This window comes from Thunnus albacares, chromosome 19 (assembly GCF_914725855.1).
Source record: "Thunnus albacares chromosome 19, fThuAlb1.1, whole genome shotgun sequence".
In the NCBI taxonomy this organism is placed as follows: Eukaryota; Metazoa; Chordata; class Actinopteri; order Scombriformes; family Scombridae; genus Thunnus; species Thunnus albacares.
This window is the reverse complement of record NC_058124.1, coordinates 5,130,737-5,154,224: the sequence shown is the minus strand read 5'-3', so window position 1 is coordinate 5,154,224 and position 23,488 is coordinate 5,130,737. Positions and strand designations below refer to the sequence as shown.

General features: G+C 45.7%; 1 protein-coding gene across 2 annotated transcripts in view; it reads right to left on the bottom strand.

Moving 5' to 3' along the window:
• arid1ab (AT rich interactive domain 1Ab (SWI-like)) overlaps positions 1-23,488 on the bottom strand; it is a 67,755-nt gene that overhangs the window by 10,970 nt on the left and 33,297 nt on the right. For both annotated transcript variants that reach the window (XM_044335184.1, XM_044335183.1), the window contains exons 2-8: positions 22,161-22,385; positions 17,719-18,420; positions 16,815-16,931; positions 2,334-2,574; positions 1,583-1,672; positions 1,006-1,176; positions 140-440 (exon numbers count right to left, since the gene is read on the bottom strand). In XM_044335184.1, the coding sequence (XP_044191119.1) occupies positions 140-440; positions 1,006-1,176; positions 1,583-1,672; positions 2,334-2,574; positions 16,815-16,931; positions 17,719-18,420; positions 22,161-22,373 (1,835 nt within the window). In that variant the 5' untranslated portion in view covers positions 22,374-22,385. The remainder of the gene's footprint in view (positions 1-139; positions 441-1,005; positions 1,177-1,582; positions 1,673-2,333; positions 2,575-16,814; positions 16,932-17,718; positions 18,421-22,160; positions 22,386-23,488) is intronic.

Genomic DNA, 23,488 nt, shown 5'->3' with positions numbered 1-23,488 from the left:
ATTCTGCTAAAAGATAGAAAAAAAAAACCTCTCTAGGCTTGAGAGTCTTAATACAATGAGTTGTACTAAACCTCAGCAGTCAACTGTTCCCCCGTGTCTCATTGAGACACTAATGCAGCTGGTAGCTGTAACCACCTACCTGTTGTGTATGGAGTTTGTAGGTCCGTGGTGCATGGAGGGGCCACCGTCCTTTCTGTTCATGCCTGGAGGGGGACACATCCCGGACCCCACCTGAGGAGGCATGGCGCCCATGTTAGAAGCCATCCCAGGACCGTAGGGCCGAGTACCCATCTGTCCAGGGCCTATTCTGCCAGGTGGCATGCTTCCATATGGAGCCCCACTGCCCTGGCCGGGCATGGGGTTCATGGAGCCGCCCATGCCAGGACCACTGGGGTAGTTGGCGTTGGGCATCCCTGTGTAGCCGGGCTGCCTGGGGTAACCTGGAAGTGTCAGAGATGGACAAACATTTAGTCTGTTGCTACATGAGGCTGCTTCACACAATCATCTGATGGAGTTTGATGCCAGCCTACTGTCTTTGTAAAATGTATTTCAGTCGAAAACAGAGAAATCGGTGGATGGACTTCTACTCATTTCTCCCTGACGAGATAAAGAGTTTCAGTAGTCCGGCTCTAAATTTACCTCTGTGCTGCCTGTTCTGACAAGCAGCCTGATGAAGCGGGCTTTATCTGGCCCTCGCTGTTCGCTGCTATGACTCATAGCAGAACTTCTTCAAAGCTCACAGAAACCATCTGAGACTTCAAAGTGAAGTGATATAATTTGATAAATATATAAAGTGAGAGGAAACTTTAAAGCATTTTTAAATCTGGGCTATCTACAATACTCTGATGGTTGCAAGACGACAACTGTAAACTCATTCATAATATTTTTAGGGGTTTAAAAAAAAAAAAAACTCTGCATGATATGAGGGAGGAGAGTGCATCACTCAACACTGTACTCTCCCTCTCTCCTCTACTATTTTGTTTACCAGTGTAGAGGGACTTTTACCTTGTGGGCCATATTGGCCCCCCTGAGGCCCGTAGTTTCCCATAGAGTTGTTCTGGGGATACGGTCCCATTCCACTATGCATCTGGCCTCCCGAAGACTGGCGTGGAGATAAGGCAGAGCCAGGTTGTCCAGGTGACCCGTAAGGAGGCATCTGAGGGTTACGCATGTACACTGCAGAATGAGAGGATTAGGACATCATTAGATACACACTTTTTTCATTTGGAAATACCTCACTTAAAAAAAACTGCATCTGCTACGGTTACATAACACATTATGAACTCTTTACTTCCTCACAAACGCAGCACAGTGTGAGTGTTCTGTTACTCTCATTTGACCTGGCAAGTAGACTACAAGAACATTCTTATTTAAAGATTCAGCCTGGGGGAGTGTTTACAGGAGGGAATAATGCATACATATGCAAACAATCCCACCCAAGAGTTGCTGAGGACATGGCACATATTCTTGCCACTGTCGGCCACTGAACAGATGAGGGTTAGGTGCTTTGTATAAGGGCACCTCAAGAGCTACTTGACCATATCTTGGACTAAAACCCCTTGAAGCATGTCGCCATACTCACCCCTGTCCTGACCCATGGCTGACTGGTTCATGGAAGAGTGCATGATGCTGTCTGACTGGACGCTGGGCGGCCGGGGAGGCATCTGATTGCCTGTGGGGAAGCAACAACACAAGTGCTCAGGAATTCAAATAGGAGTTTGAAATTATCTTCAGAACTTCCAAGATTGCTTTTGACCTGCTGAGTATCAAATGACCACGAGCCAATCAAAACCAAGCAAAAAATAAAAACTAAAAATAAAGACTATGACAATGCATCTCTGCTGTCTGGTTTACAAGCATCATGTTAGGAAAAACTTAATGCTCCCATCTGGCTAGTCGCTTCATGAATTACAAATGTGATCCGGTGTATTTGTGAGTGCGTGAGTTTTGAATGAAAACTAAATCTGTCTCCTGCTTGTTTACTGAATGTTTCACACAGCATCTGATTATATACTCTCTATACACACACTGAGCACAGTTAAGGTGACACTTCTATAAAAAAAACGCATTTTAAATGATTGTGGCTGGTTAGGTATTTTTAGCGGGTATGTTTTTTGGTTTAGCAGCTTTTGGCAGGTGAACCAAAATCACTGCCTTCATTTGGTTTTTTTTGTCAACAAGTTCCTGTCCTGTCATTTTGCACACCCCAAAAATGTGATAGCTTATACTACTATGACGCACTAAAAGACATTCAACAAAGACATCTGTCAATACATGAACAGAAGTATGACCTCAAATAACATTTTTTTAAAATTCAGATCTTCTTTCTTTACCTGGCACCGCAGCAGGAGACAGAGGGCCAGTGCGGGAGGGGGTGACGCTTGCAGGGGAACCCACAGGCGATGGCGAGGGTCCGCGTATGCCTGACAGGTGGGGCGAAGTGTGCGGAGAGAAGGGCGACTGGGCAGGGTTGCTCTGCTCACCCTGACTGCTGGACACCCCTGAGGTGCTGACGCCCGGGCTCAGGGCTCCCTCTGTACCAGTGGGCAAGTCGTCGATAGACCCCGACAGATCCTGGAACGAGAGAGGCGACGCAGGCTTAATGATGGTTTTTACAGGAATAGAAAGTTGGAGCCCATCTTTTACCACTTTTCAGGATTCTATCAGTGGACCTTGTATGTAAATTATTTCAACAAGAAAAGCGTTATGTATTTTAAAACCAATTAAAGGTGGAACAAAGGGAAATTTATACCGGCTGATAAACTGCATGATAAACAGCAGCAAAATGCATTTGTGAAAAATAAAACGCAGACATTGGCTTGGTTCAAATTCATTGAACAACTCATTGGACATTTTAACATTGTGATAACTAGAAAGCCTGAGCTGATAGCTGTGAATATTAGTACATATCTTTTTCATTAAATATGGTGGACATAACCTGAAGCCAAACAACCATTCTGGGACACCTAATTCATTCACTTCAAATCATCTGATGGGAAAACATCATCTCATTCCAATTCTATCTTATGCACCATTTCAACAATGTATGACAGTTAGATGAGAATATGTTTATAAGAATAAACATTTACAAGAGAAAAAAAACATCAATCAAACAAATCGCTTCTCTGTGGCTTTAAGGAAGCTGGGGTTAGAATATAGTAAGAAGGAGATTAAATGGAAAAACTGATGCACGATGTCAATGGCGAATCAGTGTGTGTGTGTGGGTGTTACTGTGTCGGTGTGTGTAAGCAGATGTAAATAAAGCCCGATTTGGCTCAGACTCTAAAGTGTGAAAGAACTAGAGCATTTTGGGGGGGAATATGAGTCATAGTCAGACTTTTGCACATACTTGCATGAGGAAGGTGAGAGCGTTCTATTTCAGAGAGAGTCATGTCAAAGTCAAGTGAAGTCAAATCAAGTCAGTAGAAATCCAAATTGCCAATGATATGTTACAGCAATCTTTGCCGTTGTCGGGGGTGCGTCTGTGTTATTCTCTCATACAAGACTGCCAGCCCTATTATAACACAAGCACACATTCAGGTACAATGACTTATTCTTCCACCTTCTTAAAAATACTCCACATCACTCCCATAATGCTGATAATGATCCATCTTGGCAAGGATTACTTGGTTTGTGTGGCTCGCAATGAGAAAGTGGGGGGAAAAAAAAATATTTGAAGCAAGTCATCTCGGGAGGCAGTTGAAATAATTGGTGCTGGGCACAGGCTCTAGTGCCATGTGGTGTTGTTATTGAGCCTCGCTGGCTGTGACACAGAAACAGCCAGGCAGGCAGGAAGGTAGGAAGGCAGCCGGCGATGATTATGTTTGTGGGAAGGTGAATGTTTACACACTGGCCACTCACGTGGAGCCCATGTGCTTACTCAGAAATGCAAGCTCATCTGCCAGTCACATTGAAGGAGGGAAAAAAAAAGGGAGTTAGGAGGAGGAGGGGAGGGGAGGGGAGGGGAGGGGAGGGGGGGGGAAAAAAAGCACTCATTGGAAGGTGGCCAACTATTCCCATAGAAATCTCACACTCGCAGGCTGGCTGCAGCCCCGAAGCCGGCGGTTTTGCACTTGAAACAGCGCCCGTTGCTATTTTTGGGACGTGACCTGATGGAGGAACCCCAGAGGGAGTGACAGGAGGAGAACGCTGATTCAGAATACATCCCCCCCCCTGCCCCCCCCTTCTCCTCTCCAACCCACCCCCACCCTGTTCCCTCTGCCCTCCCTGCATCTCTTCCTCTCTTCTGTGACTGCACAAACCTAGGCCTTTTTGACCCGCGCAGGAGAGATGTGGAAGCTACAAAATCATGCGAATCGCAGCAGGAACGGCTTTATATATTACACGCTAAAGTGTTTCATTGGCTGATTCCCAATTAATGTTCACAAATGTAAAAAGAGGTCATGTGAGCGACAAAAGAGCGGAGAGAGATCTTAATGCTCTGGAGTAGAGTGCAGAGATCAAACAGCATGACATTCCTTGCTTAAACAACCATGGCGGGATCCTTTTTCCAGCAGCCAGCATCGTCAGCTGACCTACATCCCTCCCTCCCCCCCCTCCTCCCGCTTCCCGGCCAGCACCACCCCACCTCCACTCAGACATCACAAGACCGGTCATCTGACAGAGGGCTCTGTCTGCCACGATGACCACCTTGGTAGCTGCCACGCTCAAAGCTTCAGAGATCACTGCACAGAGTCACGTCCTTGTCACAAAAACCCTCCTACATCGATGCCCCCCCCCCCCCCCCTTCTGTCTCAAACCACAGGGCAAAAAGGTCAGGGGTCAATTCCTGGAGATACGCCCAGGAGTCTCTCCACGACAGGAGGTCATTGTGGACGGCTGCACAAGACATGCACGCTTCAGTCATGAGACAAGAACGAGGGATCAAAAAAAGTAATAACAAGGCAAGATCCTTCCTGTTAGGAAACAACAGCCCTTAAAGTGGGATTACGGGGGTCCCCGGGAGCCATTTAGGGGGTCTGAGCAGAGTGAGGATCAGTCGAGTAAAAACTCTATGAGACATGAGCAAAATTGGAGAAGTGACAGTCTTCACTTTTACCACTGTTTCAGACAGCGTAGACTGGGCCTCGGTATCGATGTATGTTTTTGGCACTAAGGTTAATGGTCAGCCAGTACAGTAAACTGGCATTGAATGAATGAATAAATTCTAACAATTTAAGACTGCATTTTATTGGGGGGGAAACAGGGTGTTGTGAACCGCAACCAAACTACTGTTGCTCTTACGCTCTTTTTTTTTTTTTTTTAACGAGAACCCCAAACAAGTGTTTCCTGCAATGTTTTATAGCAGAATTGGGCCACCTGAAACCAACACCACCTCTACTAAGATCATAAAAATGAAAACACTTTTATGACACAAAAACAAGAGGCAGAGGCACTGTTTCCACTGAGAAAACCATTATATTTAGTGAGTCTATTGTTTAGGCTGTCATTAAATTTGATTACAAAATGAGATGGGCCAGGATCTGAGTAGCTTACTGTTTCCTCTAAACAGCATCCTGGGGAAAACCCTGTAACTACGGTTCTATGAACTCTGGATGACCAGCAGATAGTATGTAATACCTAGATTTCCACCATCTCTGGTGGTCAGGAAGAATAACAGAAGAAATCTCCACGACGCCCAGAGATGATTTGTGTTTTTATATGTCTTGATAGAGGGGTGGTGGTGGGGGGGGTAGCCCAGATTGGAGTTAACGTGACACTGCTTTGTACTTCAAGAGTGGAGTGCTAAACTATGTCCCAGATTTTTCTCCCTCTGCTTTCTTTCTTTTTTTTTTTTTTTTGGTCTACATGACAGAATTACTAAATTATTCCTGGATAAAGGATAAAGTTTTCCTGCCGTTGCAATGAACACTATAGACTGAGTCCACATAACTTTATAGTGGCTGTACATACAATGGATTTAATGTTAAGTTGCTCTTTAACATTTGTATGTTCCTGTAAAAAAAGTTGTAAAAAGTATGGTTTTGGTATCAGTACGGAAACATGGATGTCATGTTGGCAGCCAGAGTGTAGACAGCAGTATAGTACAGCATTATATCACCAATACAAATACTCTTAAATGGGCTTTCTAATGACTTAAAGCCTTTCAAAAGTTTATTTCTCCTAAAGCACAATAACAAATAACCTACTGAAAAACTTCCAAATCATTCACACATATGCCTGCTACACCGGCACATATGCAGCGTACAGGACGAGCTCTTTAAAATTCTGTAAATATCTGACAACTGACAGCTCTGATCCCTCAGCCTGGATAGGCAAAAGGATTGTACACACTCACTCACACACACACACACACACACACACACACACACACACACACACTTAAACACACAAGCTCCTACCTACTCCCACTCTGCAGTCATTGATTTTTCCCGGCTCAATACTGCACAGCACCAGCCTGTTCTGCTGACTGCACAAGCCGGACAGCGAGAGAGGAGAGAAGAGGAAGGAGGAGGGGTGGTGGTGGTGGTGGTGTTGGAGTGGGGGGGGGGGGGGGGGGGGGGGGGGGTTGGTCATACTGATGCTGCTGTGGCTCTCTGCTATTCAACACACTCATAATTAGAAGGCAAATGATGGGAGAGGACGTGGATCGGGGTGTGAGGAGTGAGTTGGAGGGACGGTGGGCTGGTTTGAGTTGGGGTGTTGTGTGGGGGGGGGAGGGAGGGAGGGGGGTGAGCTGTGTGAGGAAGGTTACACAGCTCTTGTTATCTATGACAAATATAACAGCTGATGATACGCAAGTGTACGCAAAAAACGCAGGAGATGCTTTTTCACTACGTACAGAGGGGAAAGTGTAAAAGCTGTGTTTGTGGAGAGAAGGAGAAAGCTGCAGTTCTTTCTGTGGAGCTCCAAGCTTGCCTCTATGGCAGCCATTTTGTGTTTTTTCCCAGCACTGCCTAACATGGAACTTCAGAGCTGAGAACTGCAGAACAGTGTTTCCGATGTTTAAAGGGTCGAAAGCGGGCGAAAAAAAGACCGGTTTATACGAAATGTGACGTTGAAAAATTCAAATAAAATACTCAAAACAATTCCGTAAAAATTCCTCTAATGCAATTATTGTTCATGAATGTGGAACAGTCTTTACTATTCCCACAATTCCCATATTCTCCACTGTTCTTCTGAGTGTGCCTGTGCTGTCTCTGAGTCATCTGCTCTGCTCTGCTCTCCGCCGTCCTAATGTATTCCATTTGCAGATTACTTCACTGAATCAATCAAGCCCGACCAGAGCCATTAGTCTGCCAAGCCAGCCGATTTCTTTCTTTCTTTTTTTTTTTTTTTTTTTTTTTTTTTTTGTAGGTTATGAGAAACAGAAAGTGAGAGAAGAGAGGTAGTGTAGCAGCGGCCCTGAGATAATGAAACATATCTGGAATGTGTGACTCTGGCCAGTAGTGTAACTAGATCTGTTGGTGGTGGTGGTGGTGGTAGTGGTGGTAAGGAGGGAAGGGTGGGGGTGTGTGGGGGGGTGTGTGGGGGTTCATCCCTCAGTCACACACTCTCCCTGACCCACTCTTCTCTGTCATTCTCAGACCTCAGGGTTTCACCAACCGCCTGGCTGGCAAGCGTCCTTGTTCTCAGGCCTGTGCATGCTAAACACAACATCCCCCCCCCCCCCATCCCAAAAAAAAAAAAAAAAAAAAAAAGGAAAGAAAGAGAAAGCTTATTCCAGGCATGCATACTTGCTCGCGCACATGCTTGCATATCCTCTGTGGAGAGGTGATAACTGAGGAAGAGAGAGTAAGAGGTAGGGGAGGAGGAGGAGGAGGAGGAGGAGGGGGGGAGGTTGGGGAGATAGAAGAAGGGAGAAAAAAAAAAAAAAAAGAAAAAACACTGGCTGCATCTCTAGGGCTGCCATGGTTACTGTGATCCACGTGGTTGACACATTAGAGCCGACACAGTCCCTCCCCCCTGTTGCTGCCAATCCCTCTGTCTGTCTCTCTCTCTCTCTCTCTCTCTCTCTCTCTCTCTGCGGCCTCCCTGCGTGCCTGGCAGGGTCACGGTGCAGTCAGCTACTACAAAAGAAGAAGCCCGTCATTGTTACAGGAAACGCAGACGCACCAAAGCCGTGTTCCTCTCCCCCACCCCTCCCTCCCTCCCCCCTCCTCTCCCCGCGCTCCACCACCACCACCACTTTAATTACACACTCAGCCTCCGGCCCTTTTAGCGCTGAGGAAGCCTGGGAGACACGCTCGCACACAGACGCGGAGAGTGGACAAACACAAGACGGCGAAACCTTGAACTTCTCTGCCGACTTTCCTGAGGCCCTGGTGTTTATGTTTATATATGCTGGCGATCTCGTCGGAGAGGGAGAGAGAGAGAGAGAGAGAGAGAGAGAGAGAACACTCCGGAGCTGCACATTTACCACTCATGCAGAGCGAAGTGGGCTTTTGATATCCAAACGGGGTCATGGGAAAAGTCATCTCTTCCCTTTTAAGCGTTAAGATCAAGTGAAATTTTCTCAACACATTTTTTTCTTAAGAGGTTTCTCTTCTCTTTTCTCTCAGCTCAGACTCTGAAGGTGCTGACTTGACCTAAGCGAGCCCAGAGGCCTGTTATCTCCAGACTACGATCAGAGCCCTTCTACCTGTCACACACACACGCCGACCACAGATAGACGCTACGCGCTCAGACAAAATAAAAAATTCGGACTGTCTCCTCTCAGTTGAGCGCATGACACCACCTCGAAGCGCTCGCTAGCACGGGACAACGACAGGAAACGTCCTCCGCCCCGCCGAAGAGGACGAACAGGTGGGTATCGCCGATGCCTCAGACACCTGCCCCCGGGGGGGTGACACCTGCATCCCGGGGGGGGGGCCGGGCTGACCCGCGAAGGCTTCTGGGAAGACCACTGGAAGGCTTGGAGAGAGGCAGCTCCAGCCCCAGCCCGAGGTTTGCAGGGCTGAGCTCAACCATAAGGGGGCACTCCCATCCCACTATGAGGGAAGAACTGGAGAAAGGAGGAGAAGCAAGGCAGGCAGGCAGGCAGGCCCCTGCCTCATACAACAGCAGCAGCCATTACAGGGTTTCACATACAGCACAGGCTGACGAGAAACTCTCTATACACAGCTAGAGCAGCGCACAGGATCGCCTGTGTGACCCTTTGCTATCCGCTAGATGAAATACATACGAGTGGTGGACATGTGATTGCAAAAAAACATACCTAGTGGTTAAAATGAACACATCAGATTTCTGTTATTTAATGTCTGCAAGATGTAGGCAAACAACTGACAAATACCACTAGGGTGACACAACACCCAGAGACTGGGAGCACCCTGTTGGGGTTAGATATCTTGTCTGGAGTATCAGTGCCACAGACATAATGTCTACTACCTCTACAGGCAAGCTAGCTCCAGCTCCCTAGAGATCACCATTACAGTGCTACTTTATCACCAGCAGCAGCCACGTGGGAGGGATAATAACACACAGACAAAAAAAAAAAAAAAAAAAAAAAAAAAGTAGAAGATGAAAGACTGAACCAGCAAAAATTTAGAAGAGCCTCGTATTGCTAATGGATAAAAAAAAAAAATACAATTCATTTGACACTGATCAATAATGTTCTGCTTCAACATTCCTGTGTGATACGGAGGTTACAGTCAGGAGAAAAAAAAAAAGAAAATAAAGGCCGACTATGAATCTTAATCAATAAGTAGGGAGTTCTTTTTTAAACGCTCCGCATTTGCCTAATTGAGCTTCTCTGTGGGGGTAACAAAAAAAAGGGGGTATGCAACGCACACAAACACTGCAGCAGCAGTCTGTGTGTAGCAAACACAGAGTGGATGGAGGGAGGTGGTGAAGGGGAGGAGGGCGGGGGTGGTGGTGGTGGTGGTGGTGGTGGTGGGGGGGGGGGGTCTGATTGCTGTGAATAATGGGGAGATGGTGTGTGCGTGGGGGGCCTTTTGTAGAGATCACAATAGTAGCAGGAGTCCCAGAGCAGCGCACAGATGCCCAAGTGAGGCAGGCAGCTGCCCAGCCCGAGGTGAGGGGTGCTGGGATACGGGAGAGCCGAGGGGGCTGAAGGGGCCTCGGGGTGATGAGGGGGGGTGTGAGTGGGTGGAGCGGGGCAGGGTGGGGGAGCCTCCAGACCCCTTACAGCCAGTCTGCCTGCTTTACAGAGAAGCAACGCCCCTCCCCTCCTACTGTCACACACACATAGCGTGTCTAGAGGGCGCTACCAAATCAACTGACACCACAAGTGAATTAACTGGGGGGAGAGAGAGGGAGGGGGGGGGGGGAGAAAAAAAAATTATACAGAGGTTATTTCATAGAGTGAGAGTTAATTTCATTGTGAGGCCGGTTTCATCCATCCAGGCTCAGCAGCTTGTTCCAGCGAGAGCAGGAGAAAGCAGAGGACAGACAGTGCTGCAGTCAGCCACAGTCTTTGTGCTGCAAAACTAGCTCAGCCCAGCAGAAATGGAGGCAGAGGGGAGGGGCATGGGAGAGTGAGTGTGTGTGTGTGTGTGTGTGTGTGTGTGTGTGTGTGTGTGTGTGTGTGTGTGTGTGAGAGAGAGTGTGTGTGAGTGAGCGGAGAGAGCAAAAGGGAGAGGGAGAGTGAGTGTGTGTGTGTGTGTGTGTGTGTGTGTGTGTGAGCTCACAAGAGCAAAACAGGGCTTGGGTTTTTGCAGGCTGAGAAACAATTCACTGAAGCAAAATGCAAAACAACACACTTTGTCAGCAGATTGAATTTTCTCAAGTACATTAATTAAAAATCACATAGATGGGGGGGAAAAAAAAAGGGTGAGACAGAGAGGGAGCAGGGGAGAGAAACAGACGAGCTAGGAGGAGGGAGGGGAGGGAGAGAGGGGAGGGGAGGGGAGGGGGGGTGAGAGCGAGCGAGAGGCACCCTGGAATCTGAATAAGACATGTCCACACAGGAAGCAAGGGCCCCAGAATAGCAACAGGAAACTGGCCCCGGACTCTGAATACCGTCAGCGGCAGAGCCTCGCAAAACAAGGCTGCGCTGCACAGCGTTATGAAAGCTGATTTACTGAGAGAAGAGAGAGCGAACGAGGAAGGGAAGAGGAGGAGGAGGAGGAGGGGGAGGAGGAGGGCGCAGGCGAGGGAAAGAGAAAATTTAGACAGAAAGAGGAACGAGAAAGAGGCAGAGAGAGTGAAATATATATATATAAAAAAAAAAACCAGAAAGAAAGAGAAAAATGCAGCGAGAAACAGTGTAATATTGAAAAAAAAAAAAAGGCATGGAGGGGGTTGGGCTCGGTAGGAGAGGAAAAAAAAAGTGGGCCGGCCTTGTCAGGCTGATTGCTCCAGAGCTATGTCGCAAAAACAAGCTTAGCTGCCGCAGGAGAGCAGAGCTGGGCTGGGCTGAGCAGGGAACGGGGTTTTTGCAGGAGGGGGGGGTGGCGGGGGGGGGGGGGGGGGGGGGGACTCAGAGTTGATCAGCACCGAGACTGAAAGATCACTTGGTTCCAGATCAGGAGTCTTAGCACATACATTAAAGGTCATTTGGGGAGGGGAGGTTTGTTGTTGTGAAGTGGGTGGTCCCTGAGCTTTGGAAATGCACTGGATAAGACTGAATTTATGCTAGGGTGGGGTCCTGGCAGGCAGAGATGTGGTGATAAAGGTGGGAAGACTAAAAAAAAAAAAAAAAACAAATAATAATAGAATAGAATTTGTTTATTGTCATTGCAAAGAGTACAAATTAAATTATGGTAAGTAAGACCTCCAGTTGGTAAAACCACCACTAGATCAAGAAAATAAAAGCCAATTCATAGAAAAGCAAGAGTGTATGCCTTTTATCCTTAAGAAAATAAATTACTTAGTTATCTATCATGCATTACACCATTGCTGTGACATTCGAGTAGGGCAAAATAGAGATGCTAGTCCAGTACATTGTCGTTAATAGACAAACATTCATCTCTAACACAAATAAAATAGACAACGTGAACCTTTGGCCCTTCCCCAAGATAAAGCCACTCCAGATGAAGCCTCTTATTTTGGGAGATGAAGAGGAACCAGAGGATGGAGGACAGAAAAACAAACTCAAGCGTGAGTGTGTGACCAACATGTGACCCTCCTCTTAAGTCTGGAGCACATTCAGACCCATCAGAAAGAGGAGCACCACAACCAGTGGGCGGTTCTGAGTGGGATTAGCCCCATAGTGAAGAAAGAGTGTACAAAAGACCTAGGAAAGGACATGGAGGAGATTTTTTTTTTTTTTTGAAACGAGAAGGCACAAGGTGGGAGGGAGGGAGGGAGGGAGGGAAGTTAGTGGTGGTCTGGTGGTTATTCCATTTCCCATGGGTTAACATGGAAAGGAAGTGTCACTTCCAGGGAGTATTAAAGCCTGACGGTGTCAGAAAGGGCTCCGCAATCTCTAGAAAGATAACGCAAGGGTTAGCAGACTTCACTTCCCAAAATAAAGACATTGGACAAACCATATCAATTTGTAGATTAAGCAAAATGGCATTTTTGCTGCTAATGAGAAGCTACCTGGAAGATTTTTTTCTTCAAAACATGACTGAGACAGTTGGCAAAAAAACCCGAGCAGCTCTTAATCTGAAAAGCTAGTTTCGTCATTGAACGAGAACTCAAGAAATTCACTTCCTTAGTTGGACTTGAGGGGGACATATTTAAAAAAAGAACAGCCAAAACTGGAGGAGAGGCCGAGATATCTTGACTTTTATTCCGTAAATGTCCAACAACACTTGCTCCTACATTTCCCATGATGCTACTGGACAGCATCTTTAAGTAGATCCTCCCTGCTTCCTAAATGCCTGCTTCTTTCAAACCATCACATGTTTGTAATGCAGGCTTTCTGTTGAAATTCTCAAGTCTCAAGCCCACTCTGAGCTCATCCTGATGACATCATGGTGACATCATTAGGGTTTTTTTTCAAACTTCAGAAAACTCCCCCCAGAGTCACAGATGACATCATACAACTTGACCGAAACTGAACAGTTAACTGAACTCTATGTGTGAAATTGGTGGTGTTCCCCTTTAAGAACCAAGTGTTAGTTATTCATTATAGACTTAGGAAATAATATGATGCATTTGATAAACAGTTCAGAAAGGTCTCTCCCCTCTCTATAGATCTTAATCTATTTCCTTTCCTAGAAATAACATGAACGTTATTAGGTCAAAGGCTACTACTTCCTAGTTATATTGCTTATTGTGCTGTATTCATTGTAAACTGTTCTAGATTAGCATCAGCTAAATGCCTAAGGCTGCATTCACACCAAATCCTGCAATCCGGCACTGCGACGCGGGGGGCTACGATGGCGGGGTTATCCGACCTACTGGTGAGACAATGAAATACAGTGTCCAGGAAGTCGAGTTACAAATTAATACATTGAAGCGCAGCACACAAGCACTGACAGACTAGATTTTTACAATCCACCAGGAATGTGTGCTTGCATGCATGTGATTGGCCACCTTAGTGTAATGTTGGGTTGCGTTTCGGCAAAAGTTGAGTCTGGTTCAACTTCTTGCCAGACGGCTACTGCGTTTTTTTTTTTTTTGCTGAGCCCTATGCCGGTCCCCGTTCCCACAGCATGAACTGCCCTCATTTAAATGAATGGAAGGACTGTTGTTTTTCACGCATTGCCGGATTTGGTGTGAATGTGAAACCTTAAAACTGAACTGCAAAGAGATCCACGTTAGGACAACAACAGTCATGAGGAAACTGACTGTGTGGTAAATACTCAACAGTTAAACTGTGCATGTGTGTCCTGGAGCCAGGGTGAAAACAAACCAGGAACCAGCTCAACCTGCTCAGCTAGTTCTACTGTAGCTGCCTTTTCTTTACCCCTCCTCCCTCCCTCCCTCCTCCTCTCTCTACCGCTTATCCACAGCTCGTTTCTCAAGCTGACTGTTGCTTTCCTACCTGCGCCTTCCAGCAGGCACTGAGCCTCCTGTACTACTTTATTCCCACCTTAACGGCGGGCTAACAGACGCTGGGTTTTTAGCACCTGGCTCAAACAGACCCATCTGTGCTCTGGATGAGGTGATGTCTGGCTAGCTCTCTGTAAATGCTACTTAAGTAACTAAATGGCGCTTACCCCTCAGCCGCTGTTGGATCAGGATTCAAACACGTTCTGAGACAGATTAAAACAAATACGTCTGTACAAATCACTTACAAATAAACACCTCCTTTCTATCAAATTAAACCTCTTACCTGTAGATCTGTAATCTCTACAAACATTCAGTCAGGTGCATTTTGGTGGAAAACATACTGCACTGCTTAACATGATAAAGATTAGACTACCCAACACCTAAAAGTGTACATATACCAGACTTTCACCTATTCTACTACTGCTCACCTGTTCTGAAACGATTACAGGAGTAATTTAGAAAATATGGAACCTAATAGGCCAGATGCTGATGAGCGGATGAGCTTGTGGAACATCTCTTCCACATTCAGGGTCATTTGAAATTTTTCTATAAATCGGTGCTGGTACAATACTCTACAATGCCAAAATGAGACTTTTTTTGATAGCTGACTTTGAAGAATAATGTTTTTACTTTTTTTTTTCTATTCAACCAAGTAAGCAAAATAAAATTGTGTAAAAATGAGAAAAATTGTGATTTAAATCAGGAACTATTTAATCAAAGAATAAGCAAAAATGGGCTAAAGGCTAATCCAAAGCTAACAGAGTATTCTGTTGAGTATTTGACATCCGCCGCTTGTTCATTTCACTGAACATTTACACATTTCATCATCATATCACACATCTCCTGTTTTCTTCATGTTGTAGGGTGGTCTACAGTGAGTTTGAATGTAAGCTTTCCAGTTTATATGTGCATATATGCAGTGAGTGGGGGAGATAATAGAAGTGCATGAAAACAGAAAAACAACGCTGTTTTCTACCTGTATACTCCTGATGGATCATGGAGCATACTTGAAAACTATTTTTGTCCTTTGAATTTCTAATATTAGTCGGCCCGTTAGACAGTTTTCCACCTGTGTTTGCTCAGCTGCTGGGCTGGATGGCTGGTTGTAAAGACAGTGAGGTTTATGATGGAGGTCAGAGTCGGCGCGCATTGATCAGACGGACGATTCAGCAGCGCTTCCACGCTTGTGTCTGCTGTGAATTCAGGCTAAGAATGTGACCGAGCACAACGTTTGCTACTTGACAGTGTTAGATACTCTGTGGACACATTTCAGTCGTTACCGGGAGGTTATAGAGTTTGATACCCGGCCTGCAGCTGAGTCAGAATCCATCAACGGATATTCAACAGACTTCATAAAGCACCGCGTTTAACTTTTATAGCCATGGGTCCTCTTCTAAACAGAATCTTTCTATGAGCTTTGCGAAACAGCAGCATTTCCATATTCTCACTTCTAAGAGACGTTTCCTGCCTTCTTTTCATACTCTGGCGGAGTTTGTGCCATTTAAGTCTCCGTATCAAAATAGCTTCATTTCCTGATAGTACAGTAACATCTGTACAATCTGGAAATTAAGCTATCTGTGTACATCTACTCATAACTGCTGCCGAAGTCAATTTAGCTGTTTTGCTGTCAGGCTGTTAGGGTTATACTCTCAGTTAACATGGTCTAATCTGCGCACAGTGTCATGTGAGGGGAGGAGGAGGAGGAGTAGGAGAAAGGCGATCGGTTCATCTCTACCTTAGGCAGATTAATGGCTCTCACAGCCAATCACAAAGCACAAATAGGGAATCCCCAAGAAGTCTGAGGGGATAAAAAAAAAAAAAAACAAATAAAAATAGCCCTGGCCTGGCCTGCTCGGCCAATGGCTGAGCCCACAGAGAGATGTATAAATAAATAAGAGAAATAAATAAAAGAGGAGGGAAACACATCCTGAGGGCATCCCCTACTGGCATAGACAGCTCTGCCTCTCATCCCTCCCTCCCTTCCTCTCAGCATCTCCCACTCCAACCAATCACTCACACTATTTGAAGTTATTTGCTTGCACTCCCTCAACACCCCCCCCCCCTCCCTCTGCCTCCCACCCCCCCCCCCCCCCCCCCCACCTCCTCCTCCTCCTCCTCCTCCCCTCGCCGCCGACTCTGCTCTCTCACTTTCATTCTCTCTCATTAATGATCTCATTTCTCACTCTCCTTCCCTGAGGCCCAGAATGAGGTTAGCTCCGCAGTCTGACCTATAAACACTGCCATGGAAACTGCAACGTGTTACAGCGAGACACCTCTTTAAAAAGGGAGGATTGGAGTGGGGGGGGGGGGTTTGAGGTGAGGTGGGGAGGGAAGAGAAGGGGGTTCTCTCACCTTTATCTTAGCCAGAGGGCTATCAGACGCCAGATTTACTTCACTTTCAATGATCCTTTTACTGGCAGAATGTTGCGGGGGGGGGGTTTTCCCGCTCTATTTTTTTTCTAACAAGTCAGTAGAAACCTGTACTGCTCAAACTTGCTTTACTCAGTCTTAGCATCAGCTTGTTGTTATGTACCGTGTGTACGTTGAAGTCAGAGGCGGTGGAGAGGGGTTGAGAAGGGTTGTGGTCTATCTTGAACAGATGGCAGAGGGGATGAAGATTTTTACTCTTAGTGCCTCTTCCTCAAAGATGTAAAAGATCAGCTTGACCCCGTATAAATATCGGTCATTGCTGCCCAGATATTGGGACAAAAAGCTACTGGCGATGCTTTGAATAACACTGCTATTATTACATTTTCTGGCCATAGCTGCAGGAGAGTATAATTACTTAATCCTAGACCGCCTCTAGTTGCAAGATTACAAACTCAGCTCAGAAATGTGTTTGTAAATGTGTCTGCTTAAAAATGAGCCGTGGAGCCCGTTGGACGAGACGCCGCTCGAACGAGCGAAGGTCAGCTGTTGAGTAAGAGAGAGGAGATGGGAGTGCTCACCGGCAGACTGGATGGCCGGGCCTGCATGCTGTCTTCTTGACTGCTCTTGTTGGAAGCCATGGGCTGGTTGGAAGGAGGAGCGCTGGACTGGGAGCTAAAGGAATCCTGGGAGAGTTCCTGATTAAGGGACAAGAGCGCATGTGAAAAAAAAAAAAAAATCTGAAAATCAAGCTTCATGTCTGTGTCACCGTTGGGAGAGAACAGGACAGGAAAAATCATGTTAGATGTTAAGTGCCTATGACTCTTTTTCCTGATTGGCTCACTTGTGGCTCCATTTTATCCTTTTTAAATCGACAACAACAACAAAACTAGCTCTCATGTAACGTATGAGTTGCTACGTTCATTCATTTAAAAAGAGGTGTTGCACTGTTTCTAACCCCACTACCCTCTGCGCTGCTTTATCAGAGCTGTAATGAAGTCCTTTCCTCAATTGAGTTTCAATCTGATCTGCTGACAGAATGTTGAAAAATGTTGATTTACTTTACTACTGATTTTAATTAAGTTTGCTTTAGATGGCTTCCCTGAAAGGTTAATTCAAAACTTACTACAGTGGCTTCACAAAGAAATCATTCATGGATTCCACCCATTCTTGGATATATGATGTCAAATTAAGTGTGTAATACTCAAGTCTATTTTACAACCAAATGAAAAATGACCGAGAGGAGTCAAATGTGGAGGCACCACTGGAAGGTGTTTACTGTGTGGCAACTGCAGACAGGTTGCTGTGACGTTGGAAAGGAGGCATGGACTGCATTACAGCGCTGATGAAGTACAGCAAAAGTATAAAGAGCAGCTCAGGAAGGAATCTCTGGATGCAAAACGTAATGGAGACACAGATGGGCCTGATACGGCACATCATATTATCACTAAAGTGTGCTAATAGAGCTGTGTGTGGTGTTATTACCTGTGGAGGAGGTGGGAACCTCTGATATGGTGACTGTTGCTGCTGCGGCGGTTGTTGCTGCTGCTGCTGCTGCTGCTGTTGCTGCTGCTGTTGTTGTTGTTGTTGTTGTTGTTGCTGTTGTTGCTGTTGTTGTTGCTGCTGCTGCTGCTGCTGCTGCAGGGGGGGTGTCTGGGAGTAAGGTGATGGTTGACCCTGCTGGCCGTGACCTGGAGGTTGTTGGGCTTGAGGAGGGGGACCTCCTGGTTGTTGTTGTTGCTGTTGTTGTTGTTGTTGTTGTTGTTGTGGGGGCCCTTGCTGCGGCTGCGGCTGCTGCTGCTGCTGTGGGGTTTGCTGTTGTGGTGGCTGCCCTGGCCCAGTGGGTTGTGGGTAGCCAGGCTGGCCCTGAGGGCCCTGCTGGCTCTGAGGACCTGGACCCTGCTGTTGAGGCTGCTGCTGCTGCTGAGGAGGGACGTAGGGTGGCTGTCCTGGAGGAGGGCCGTGGGGACCTTGGGATTGCGGGTAAGGGGCCCCTGGCTGTCCGTGTTGGCCAGGAGGCTGTGAAGGAAGGCCCTGCTGGGCGTAGGGAGGTCCAGAGCTGCCCTGGGGCTGGCCTGGGTATGGAGGCTGCTGCTGGCCAGGGTGAGATGGGGGCCCGTGCTGACTGTAGTAGCCCTGACTCTGCTGGCTGTAGCCACCCGGCCCTTGTTGTCCGTATGCTGACATCTAGACGTGAAAAACGAAAGATTGGTCAAGATCAACGACAGTTCACATTAAAAAGCGGAGAATACTTAAGATGTGTGAGTAAATATTATGCAGCACAGCAGAATAACTTGTGAACAGCTTTCGTCAGTAGAAGGTTTTACTATGGCTTTACTATCCTCAGCCACTCTGTGGAATATCAATCACTACCTACAGTATGTGCGCTGACAGGATCCTTTCTAAAGCTGTAAAAATATATATAAAAATAACCCAATATTCAAAGTCACCTCTTTGATGTTTTTTCACTATTCATTCTCGACAGAGTAATCACAGCCTCTCTTCATCTTACTCGCAGATTAAAAAGAAAAGACAACTGTTCTCTCTCTGGCTGGGAGAGAGAGGGGAGCGTGTTCCTCGCTATAAAATGCTCAGTCAAAGCGCATAAGAAAAAACATCTAAGTGTTGGAATTCAGCTGTGTATCGCTTTAAATTACAGCCATGAAAATAAAAATTGAGTTTTGACTTCATCTCCTTGAACTTTCTACCCGGAAAGCTTTTCAATACAACGTTTTCGTTTCATTACTCTCAAGGAGCGTGGAAGGAGAAAGAGCTGACCTTGTGAGGAAACACAGTAATATAAAAAAAAAAAAAAAAAAGGAAAAGAAAAAAAAAAAGACACGTGTTGTTTTGGGAGGGTTCTCAGCTACTCAAGAATTCAAAGAAAATAAAAGATAGTAAAAGAATTGCCACACATTTAAAACAACATGAAGTGGCTGTATTGTATCTGTCTGACAAAGGGAGGGAAGCCGTTTTCTTCTCTGCAGGGCACTTATCGAGTCCACGGTCAGACACCAGGCAGGCCAGTATGAGATAATCACACCACACAATGGGCACAAGACCACAGACAGCGGACGTGGAAGAAAAGGATTCACTCTACGGGATTCCCTGCATGCATTTCTCTGTTAAGACGGACTGCCTGGCTGAGAGAGTTCAAGAAGGGTCTTATTCCTAGCTATGAGTAAGTAGCTTCGGCAAACTGGATGTTTGCCGTTTTCAATTGGACGACGCTGTCAGAGAGAGATGCCCACTGTGCCCGTAGATACAACTTGAATTTCCCCAACTTTTGCTTTCAAGCATGAAAATAAACTAGACAGTGAAAAATTGATGGACTGCTCTCTTTGAGTCTGTTCCTGCTGGAGCCTTTTTCTTCACTCTGTTTTTTGGTTCCAGGTGAAAAAGATGCCACATTTTGTTTTTTTTTTTTGGGCTGTCCATTCATTTTGTCGTCTGGATAGTATTATGATCCAGTTCATATTCCTGTCTGAAACTGATGTTTTGCTACTATAGTTCAAACAATGTGTCATCTCTGTTCCTCTCCTGTGTTTCTACTGCAGAGACCTTAAGGTAATAGTTTGACATTTTGGGAAATTAACTTGTTCAGTGGCTTGCTGAGTTAGATTAGAAGATCAATACCACTCTCATATCTAGGGATGGGAATCAAGAACCGGTTCCAGTTGAGAACCGGTTATAAATTATCCAATCAATCAGAATTGTATGCCTCTGAGCTTATCAGTTTCTTTTATCAATGCTGGCATGTTTTTTTGACAGTTGTGCACTGCAAAACAATGATGTCAAACTCATGCGTCTACGCTGCTGGAAACTTAAAACAAGAAGGAGTCATGGCGGTAGGACTGGTACTGTGACTGGGTTGGGCTGCAGGGAGAACTGCTGTTCTGTCAGCCTGCTGTAAGAGCTAATGGAGCTAATGGAGCTGTCGAACGGACAGCGGACTGTCAGCTGTAACCAACTGGGGCTAACGGGCTAACTGACAGGCTGACAGGATAAGCAGAATTGATAATGGCATTGGTATCAATGAAATCTTATCAATTCCCATCCAAACCCATATCTGTCTGGCAAATATGAAGCAAAAAGCCAATTAGCTTAGCTTAGCATAAAGACCAAGAGCAGGGGGAAAAAGTAGAGCTGCAGTTGATTAATGGATTAGTCGCCAACGATTAAATTAATCGCCAACTATTTTGATAACCGATTAATTGTTTTGAGTCATTTTTTAAGGAAAAAATTTCCAAATTCTTTGATTCCAGCTTCTCAAATGTGAATATTATCTGGTTTCTTTAGTCTTCTATCACACTAAACTGAATATTTTTGGGTTGTGGACTGTGTGGACAAAACAAGATATTTGAGGACGTCATTTTCTGACATTTTATGGACCAAACAGCTAATTGATTAATCAAGAAAATAACAGACTTATCGATAGTTAAAACAATCGTTAGTTGCAGCCTTAGGAAAGAGTTAGCCTGACTCTGTCAAAAGGTGAAATAAAATCTGCCAACCAGCACTTCAAAAGTTCACTCATCAACAAATTTCATCTTATTTCTTTATTATCTTATTTTGGTTCGAATCTTTATGCAAAGCTAAGCTAACCCTTCATGTAGCGTCATATTTACAGTGCAGACGCGAGAATGGTATCAATCTTCTTATCTAACTCTCAGCAAGAGAGTGAATACATGTACTGTATTTTCCCCAAAATGTCAAACTAAATGTCTAGCTCAAAGGACAACACTTTGACATCTTTGAAGAATCCACCTTACCTTTTAACACTCAACTGATTACGACCCAACACATCTGACGTCCAACCAGTCCGCTCCGCAAAGTCTCTTTATCTACTGTATACTACCATTTCCACCATTCCTGTTTATAGTAAGTCACAGAGCAAAAAAATGTTCTAGTGCCTCAACTAACAGGAATGTAAAAAAAACTTATTAACTTGTGGTCCGGACTTCAAACCATGCCCTGCACCATGACTAAGTACCACAGAAATTCAAAATGGCCCTTAAGTGTCTTCTCCTAAGCCAGGAAGTCTTTCATTTTGCATCACCTGGTTTAGACTTTTCACTCATAACAGAGACATGGGTGGTAAAAGTCTCTGCCTACCTTTTCCTCAGCAAGCCCAGCACCACAGATTGTGATACTTTGAAGGTAATGGTTTGGTACTTCTTTATAGATATTGTACCACATTGAGTGCTGTTTTGCCAGCACTGGACAATATTCCTCATTTAAGGTGCAGATGTCAAAAGTGGGCAGGACAAGTCCTCTTTGCTGCATTTAAATATGCTGTCCTCCCAACCTAAGCAGTAGTTTCTTATCAGGGTTTGAGGAGTTCACGTCCTCGTTACACTAGACGGCAACTTTTTGAAACCTTGAAAATATTTAGTGACGTCAACACTCACATTGCCGATTGTTCAGACAGATTTGCCTTTCACTTTTGAACATGAGACAATCTTTTAAGCTTGTCAAACATGTCTCTAGTCCAAGACATGCAGTAACTGTGCTCACTCCAAACTGAAGATGCCAACGCCTCTTAATATAAATGCATTGTCTTTAATATGGATTCTATTTAAGATAAGGAAATGATCAAACAGACTATTTGTTCTTGTTATCTCAACAGTCAATCTTTTAAGGAAATGTCAGCAAAATTCTGATTTTCGTAAACAGTAAACCTACAAAAAACATCTGATCGCCACAATGATGTGGTGAAGAGCCTGCAGAGGTTCATCTCAATCATCCAGGTGGTACAAAGACTGGAGAAAGTTCAGTTGAAATCACTGGATTGAATTTTTGACTGAAGACGTTCCATCACATAGAAATGTCTTCAATCATAAAACCTTTTTGGCATTTTTCAGCCAAACTTTTACTTCAGAGAGAGTTTGGGCGAGGTGAAGTAATCCTAGTCAATTTCCACTGACCTGCTGTCCATACTGCATGCCACCCATAGCGCCAGGTGTTCGGCTCTGCATCCCCATAGGATATCTCTGAGGGCCCGGAGGTCCGTAGCCCTGCCCTGGGTAAGAGCCTCCCTGCTGGGGTCCAGGCCCTGTGGGAGGCCCTTGCTGCTGCGGCTGAGAGTAAGGGTTGGGTCCTCCATATGGCTGGCCACGCATCTTCCCTACCTGGTCCATTGGGCTTGGAGGCTGGGGGACGCAGACAGAGAATTTCAATGAGTGAGCTGCAACAATGGATGGATAGACTGGCCATGTCAGCCACACGTCCTATCAAGCTGCTAACAAGCTCTGTAATAATACCATGGATGGGTTGTGAATTCAAATACATGACCAGAAAAGATGAGAAAACACAGTCCAGGTCAAATATAGTTGAGTTATTTTAGTGGGTTTTCTTGAAAAGGCATTACTCAGCACGCAAATGATGACTCTACCATTGCAATGTGTCGTGCAAGCATCATCTCATAAAACAGTCACAGTATAATCAAGCAAATATAGAACAAAAAGCAGAAGGGGAAGGGAAAAAACAGTAGTGGATTTACTTTCCGACTAGAAAGGGAAAAAATTGGCCATGAATGAATGAATGAGCCCACTATATCCGCCAGGAGCGTTTCCCTGCCCAGGAGATCATTGTGCCAGTGGGTGGATACTGTTACGGCGGAGACGTCGGGGAGGGTTTCTATGAAAATAAGCTTAAGGAAGTGGAAGTGTCTGCGGTAGCTGGAGCTGGGCCCACCCCTCAGCTGGAGTTGTGTCAGGATGGAGGCCGGGGTGGTGGCGGTGGTGGCTGGGGGCTGACCTTGGCCAGTTTGGACTCCGGGAGATCCACATGGCCCAGGCAGACGGCCTCTCTGGCCCGAGAGCCGGGGAGGAAGAGAGGGGGGTGTTCGTAACGAGGTAGCCTCGCCTGTCAACAGCTGGAGCCAAGGTCATAAAGTGACTGATATTGTGTGTAGAAGAGATGAGCTTGGTGGAATACCCCCCCCCAAACACAACACTCCTCCAATTTAATAATAAATTTAAAAAAAATAAAATCAAGAATTCCATTTAACTGTAATGAACTGGTCGTCCCCTGGAAATAAAAGTAGAAAAAAAAGGAAAAAAATGAAATTCACACCGGGGTTGTGATAGGTATCTTGTCTGGTTGGCGCAACGCAATGCTGTCAACTCATCACATCGCTGGCAGCCCCTCTGTGTTCCCATCAAACCCACCGCAGCGGCATCTGAAAGTACGAGCCACAATGGAGGCTTTGAAGTAGCAACACCTCCTGGCCTGCTGACCTCGGGCAGCAGAC